The sequence below is a fragment of the Camellia sinensis genome, chromosome 8, assembly GCF_055761805.1.
Source record: "Camellia sinensis isolate YWXY chromosome 8, ASM5576180v1, whole genome shotgun sequence".
NCBI lineage: Eukaryota > Viridiplantae > Streptophyta > Magnoliopsida > Ericales > Theaceae > Camellia > Camellia sinensis.
Window position 1 is genome coordinate 148,660,214 of NC_138968.1, and position 6,732 is coordinate 148,666,945.

At 49.3% G+C, this 6,732-nt stretch overlaps 1 protein-coding gene across 1 annotated transcript; it reads left to right on the top strand.

The window, feature by feature from the left end:
- The first annotated feature begins 4,751 nt into the window (after positions 1–4,751).
- Positions 4,752–6,367, top strand: LOC145798174 (uncharacterized). Its single transcript, XM_082885660.1, has 2 exons — positions 4,752–5,181; positions 6,297–6,367. Exons 1-2 carry the CDS (start codon positions 4,752–4,754, stop codon positions 6,365–6,367), a joined length of 501 nt encoding a protein of 166 aa, XP_082741786.1.
- The last annotated feature ends 365 nt before the right edge of the window (positions 6,368–6,732 follow it).

Genomic DNA, 6,732 nt, shown 5'->3' on the forward strand with positions numbered 1-6,732 from the left:
AATTTTTTTTATTTTTTAAATTACTGACGTGGGTATGCCCATAAAGGCCATAGCCCACTATGAACAACCCAAGCCCATCACTTGGAGCCCAATACATAACCCAACTGGTGAAGTCCAGAACAGCTGGAATCCAACGTGGCATAAAGAGCCAATGATATTCAAACATACGGCAGGTAAAGGACAAGCCATATCAGCAGACAAAGATCTGCAAAGTTATTGCCACTGCACATTACCATTAATGCAGCCCATCATAGCATTTATTACGATAACACCTCTCCGTCGGAACAGCACCTCCTCACCCTGAACAAGGTAAGCTACAACATAGACTTTCGACCAAGGTGGCAGGCCGGAAGGGACGGCGAAATGATTACCAAAGGATATAAGCAGACGTTGAAGACAAGAAGAAGGTTAAGTTTTTCTATCTCCAATTCATATCTCTACATTTCACTTATCTCTCTCTCTAACTTGCTCGTCGGAGGGTTCGCTGGGGAACTCCCCGTTCCCCATTGAACTCCTATGTAGGTTCTCTGGTGGGCTTGAACACTTAGTTACCGGTTGAAGAAGCGTGGATTAGTCCGACCCATTCCACCTGGGACTCGTTGTGTAGTAACTGTATCATCAGTTGGTGCCGTCTGTGGGAAAGCTTTGCTCCTCGCGCCAGTTGTATTCACTGTCGCCGGAGACCCCGTCCCAATAACCCTTTCTCGTTACCCGTCGAAGTGTATGGTCACGACTAGATCCATGGCTTCTCACCAAAATGCTGCCGACCACCAAGCCGACCCCCCCAATCCAAACAACCCACCACAGTATTTCACCGAGCTTACCAACAGTATTAACCGCATTGCCAAGCAAAACCAAGCCCTGATCAATGCCCTACTCCAAAGAAACCTTCTTATGCCCCCTCCACCACCTCCCGATATTCCCCCCAACTACGAACAAGCCCCGAGCCATACTATTCCGCAGCCTAATCCACCCAACAGAGAAGGCTTGCAACCCCTTCCTCCAGGTATAAACCTACAACCCCGGGGCCCACAACCATCGATCCCGCCACCAATCCTTGAAGGAGAGGCTAGCAACGTCTAGCCCCCGTTGCCCTCCGGAGGTGACCATATCCCTCTCTAGGACGCGGAACTCCGGGTCATGAAGCTCCAACTCCAAGGGGTCATGCAAAACATCCAGCATAAACCCTCTACCACAGAAAACCCACCATTTGTCGCCTCCATCCGCGACAAACCTCTACCCTCCAAGTTCAAGATGCCCACAATCGACTCTTTTGACAGTACGACGGACCCAGTCGATCATCTGGAGACCTACAGAACCCTTATGATCCTCCATGCATTCCCTGACGAGATCATGTGTCGAGCTTTTCCCGTGACATTGAAGGGGCCAGCTCGGCTGTGGTTTAGCCAGTTACCAGCAGACTCTGTCTCCACTTTCCAGCATCTCAGTGACTCCTTCCTCAGCCATTTTATTAGAGCCCAACGCCAGCGACGCCTCGCAACCCAACTCCTCAACATTCGACAGACCGAGGGGGAGTCGCTACGCAGTTTTGTTACCCGCTTCAACACCGAGGCCCTGCAAGTAGCGGAAAATGATGACAAGGTCATTCTCACTGCTTTCATGGCCGGTCTGCGGTCGTCCGACTTTCTGTTCTCCCTCTCTAAAAACCCCCCGACCTCCATGGCAGCACTACTCTCCAAAGCCCAAAAATACATGAATGCTGAGAATTCCCTAGCCACCCGGCAAGATCCCATAACCAAAAACCCGGCTCCCAGAGAAAAGAGAAAAGAGAAAAGAGAAAAGACTCAGAACCGAGAAACACCCAGTATAATAGCCAAACACCACACTATACCGACCGGCCCTCCCGAGCTGACCGGTCGACACCAGCCCGACTGCCCGGTCGGTTTGAGTGGTACACACCCCTTAACTCCCCCATGGAACAAGTCCTCAATCAGATCCAGCGGGACTACCCCTTTAAATGGCCCCAACCGTCACGAACCCCTTCCAATCGGAAAGACCAGTCCAAATATTGCCGCTTCCACCAGGACCATAGCCAGAACACCGATGAGTGCGTTAACCTCAAAGATCAAGTCGAGACCCTCATACGCCAGGGACGTCTTAGCCGGTTCACGGACACCCGCCCTCAGTAGAGGCAATGAACTGAGCCCTTCAGAAACAACCGCCGGCGCACCCCCCGGCAGCTAGCCCAACCTAACCAAGGCCATGATCGCCCTCCACAGCAACCACGACCGCCAGGCAACCCCCTCCACCTGTTGGAGAGATCAGAGTCATTTTAGACGGCCTTGCTTGCGGGGGACCATCCCGCTCGGCTTAGAGGGCAGAACTCAAGAAGATAAGGCCCACAAAGCAGTTGCCACGGTCGATTGACCCTCCAAACAGCCCAAGCAGTGGACCGAGCCTATCACCTTCACGGACGTCGACTGTACAGGTATCCGCTACCCTCATGATGACCCACTCGTCATTTCTGCCCTCCTCTCCAACTACAAGGTCAGACGAGTTCTCATCGACAATGGCAGTTCTTCAGACATCATATTTTTCAACTGCTTTCGTTAGCTCAAAATTAGAAAGGAAAGTCTGTCTCCTCTCCAAACCCCTTTGGTCGGTTTCACTGGCGACCGGGTCACCTCCATCGGCTCCATTGATCTTCCCATCACAATCGGCGAGTACCCACGGCAGACTACAAAGTTGCTCACCTTTCTTGTTGTCGACTGCCTATCCGCCTACAACATCATCCTTCACCACACTGCCCTAAATGCCTTCCAAGCTATCACATCAACTTATCACCTTGCCGTTAAGTTTCCCACCAATCTGGGGGTCGGGATTGTAAGGGGAGAGCAGACCGTGGCCAGGGAATGCTATGTTGCCTCACTAAAAGAAGTCAAGCTGAAGGAAGCTATGATCATTGAAGGACTTGACGTTCGAGATAAGGACGAGCTGGTTAGAGGAGAACCTGTGGAGGAACTCGTAGAGGTTCCCATCGACCCCACCAACCCAATGAAAACTTCCAAAATCGGCAGCCAACTATCCCCCCAAGCAAAGACCAACTTTACTACCCTCCTGACCGAGCACAATGATGTCTTTGCCTGGACCCATTCAAACATGCCGGGAATTGACCCCTCCTTCATAACCCATCGCCTCAGCATTGAATCCCATTTCCGACCTTACCGCCAGAAGCTACGCATCTTTCATCCTGAGCGCAATACTCTTATTGCCGCAGAGGTTGACAAGCTCCTTGAGGCCCAATTCATCAAGAACGTGGACTACCCTAGATGGTTGTCAAACGTGGTCCTGGTTCGCAAGAACAATGGTAAATGGCGACTTTGTGTCGACTACTCAAACCTCAACCGAGCTTGCCCCAAAGACAGTTATTCTCTTCCCCGCATAGATCTGCTGGTCGATGCCACGGCCGATCGCCAAATGCTCAGCTTCATGGATGCCTTCTCTGGGTATAACCAAATTCTGATGCATCCATCTGATCGGGAACAAACCTCCTTCACTACCGACCGAGGCACCTACCATTACCAAGTGATGCCATTTGGACTGAAAAATGCTGGGGCCACCTACCAACGGTTGGTCAACGCCGTTTTCCATCATCAGATCGGTCGAAACATGGAAGAATATGTTGATGATATGCTAGTCAAGAGCAAACTCTCCGCTGATCATCTGACCGACCTGCGAGAGACCTTTGCCACCCTACGGAAGTACCAAATGAAGCTCAACCCGGAGAAGTGCACCTTCGGTGTAGAATCTGGGAAGTTCTTGGGTTTCATGGTCAGTCAGCAGGGCATTGAAGCTAACCCTGAAAAGATCAAAGCCTTGATTGAAATGCAGTCACCCAGAACGGTTAAGGAAGTTCAAAGACTCACTGGCCGAGTTGCTGCCCTTAACCGCTTCATTTCCTGCGCAACGGATAAGTGCCTCCCCTTTTTCAAAGTTCTTCGGCAAACTTTTGAATGGACGACCGAGTTCGAAGAGGCTTTTCAGCAATTGAAGCAGTGCATGGCCAACCCCCCCTCCTATCTCAGGCAATCATTGGTGAACCCCTCTTCCTCTACTTAGCCGTTTCAAGCACCGCAGTCAGTGCAGCTCTTATCAGGGAAGACGACTCTGTTCAACGGCCGGTTTACTACATCAGTCGGGCCCTCAGGGGCGCCGAGCAGAATTACCCACTGTTAAAAAAATTGTCCTTGGCCTTGGTCATTGCCTCCAGACGACTCCGTCCTTACTTCCAAGCCCATTCCACAGTGGTCCTCACTGACCAACCTTTGAAGAAGGTAATGCAGCAACCAGAGCTCTCTGGCAGACTCATGCAATGGTCGGTGGAACTCAGTCAGTTTGAAATCTCCTACCGACCTCGAACAGCAATTAAAGGGCAGGCTGTCGCCGATTTCATCCTGGAGTTCACTAATCCTACCCCAACCACGGCCACTCCACCCCCACCAACCCCTACCGAGCCAGAGGACCCTCATTCTTGGATTCTCAATGTCGACGGATCATCCCACAGAGAAGGTAGTGGGGCTGGCCTCATCTTCACCACCCCTGAGGGTGGTTATTTCAAATGTGCTCTCCGTTTCTTGTTCGATGCCAGTAACAATGAGGCCGAATATAAGACATTGATAGCAGGGTTCCGCTTAGCCAGGGACATTGGTGTCAGCCACATCCGGGTGTTCAGCGACTCCCAGCTCATTGTCAGACAAATTACGGGGGAATTCAATGCAAAGGAGGACACAATGTGGGCTTACAGGGATATTGCTCTTCCCCTCGTTCGCCTCTTCAATACCTTCCACATCCAGCACATTCCTCGGGTGAAAAACTCAAAGGCAGACGAGATGGCTCAGTTAGCTTTTGCAGACCAGTCCGACCTCAACCATGGTGTCCGTCTCGAATACCTAGCCCACCCTGCCATTTCTTCTGATCAGCAAGAAGTGCAGTTCCTCCAGAATGAGCCCATCCCTTGGGCGTCGGACATCTTTCTATTTTTGACAATGGGGGAACTTCCAGATGACCAACAGCAAGCCGCCAAAGTTAAGGCTCGGTCATCCAATTACATCCTCGTCAGTGGTGTCTTGTACAAACATGGTTTTTCACGCCCGTATCTGCGATGCCTCAGTCCAGCTCAAGCAACCTATGTGATGCGAGAAATCCATGAGGGTATCTGCGGTAATCATTCAGGCGGCCGGTCCCTAGTCCACAAAATACTTCGCACTGGATATTTCTGGCCTACCCTCAACCAAGATGCGACCGACTTCATGCTCAAATGTGATAAATGTCAATGTTTCGTCAACATCTCCCATGCTCCTCCCACCGAGTTGATCACACTTTGCAGTCCTTATCCGTTCGCCAAATGGGGGATCAATTTAGTTGGTCCACTTCCCACCGGCCGAGGCCAGACCAAGTTCGCGATTGTCCCCATTGATTACTTCACCAAGTGGGTAGAAGCAGAACCCCTTGCCACCATTACCGAACGGAACACAACCAAATTCATCTAGCAATCAATCGTATGCAGGTTTGGCATCTTTCAAGCCATCGTCTCCGACAACGGCAAACAATTCGACAACGCCAAGTACAGGAAGTTCTATGCAGACCTCCAGATCCAACCCTGTTTCTCCTCCCCAGGTCATCCCCAAGCTAATGGCCAAGTCGAGGTCACCAACCGTTCTCTTCTGAAGATCATCAAAACTAAACTAGAAGCTGCTAAAGGACTTTGGGCTGAGGAATTACCGAATGTACTCTGGGCTTACCGTACTACCGCTCGGACTCCCACTAGAGAGACCCCCTGACGTGGGTAAGCCCATAAAGGCCATAGCCCACTATGAACAACCCAAGCCCATTACTTGGAGCCCAATACATAACCCAGCTGGTGAAGTCCAGAATAGCTGGAATCCAACGTGGCATAAAGAGCCAATGACATTCAGATATACGGCAGGTAAATGACAAGTCACATCAGCAGACAAAGATCTGCAAAGTTATTGCCACTGCACATCACTATTAATGCAACCCATCACAGCATTTATTACGACAACACCTCTTCGTCGGAACAACACCCCCTCACCCTGAACAAGGTAAGCTACAACATAAACTTTCGGCCAAGGTGGCAGGCCGGAAGGGACGGCGAAATGATTACCAAATAATATAAGTAGACGTTGAAGACAAGAAGAAGGTTAAGTTTTTCTATCTCCAATTCATATCTCTACATTTCACTTCTCTCTCTCTTTAACTTGCTCGTCGGAGGGTTCGCTGGGGGACTCCCCGTTCCCCATTGAACTCCTGTGCAGGTTCTCTAGTGGGCTTGAACACTCAGTTACCGGTTGAAGAAGCATGGATTAGTCCGACCCATTCCACCTGAGACCCGTTGTGTAGTAACTGTATCATCAATTACCATGATTTATCCTAAAGGATTTCAAAAAGGAAAGCTCTCTAACTCAATACAAGATTACCACAATATATATATATATATATATCTACAATTGTCAAAACTTATCTCATACTTTTATGTTTTCAAAAAAAAAAAAAAAAATTTCTTCCATAATTTTCTTAATTTAAAAGTAAGAACATTTTATCTTCGAATGAAAATTGATTTAATTTAATGATTTTCTATTTTAATTATAGTAATACTTTTGTAAATGTAGATCTATATAAAAACGGAGATCATGTTGATGGTGATGATAAATTACAAGAATTTGTTGTCATACGAACAAAAACACGCAGTTA

Bases quoted from the DNA above. Each gene is read 5' to 3' on its own strand.
- LOC145798174 (XM_082885660.1), top strand. From the start codon at position 4,752: ATGTGGGCTTACAGGGATATTGCTCTTCCCCTCGTTCGCCTCTTCAAT. The intron at 5,182-6,296 runs GTAATCATTCAG...ACTCCTGTGCAG, and splicing joins AATCCATGAGGGTATCTGCG to GTTCTCTAGTGGGCTTGAAC.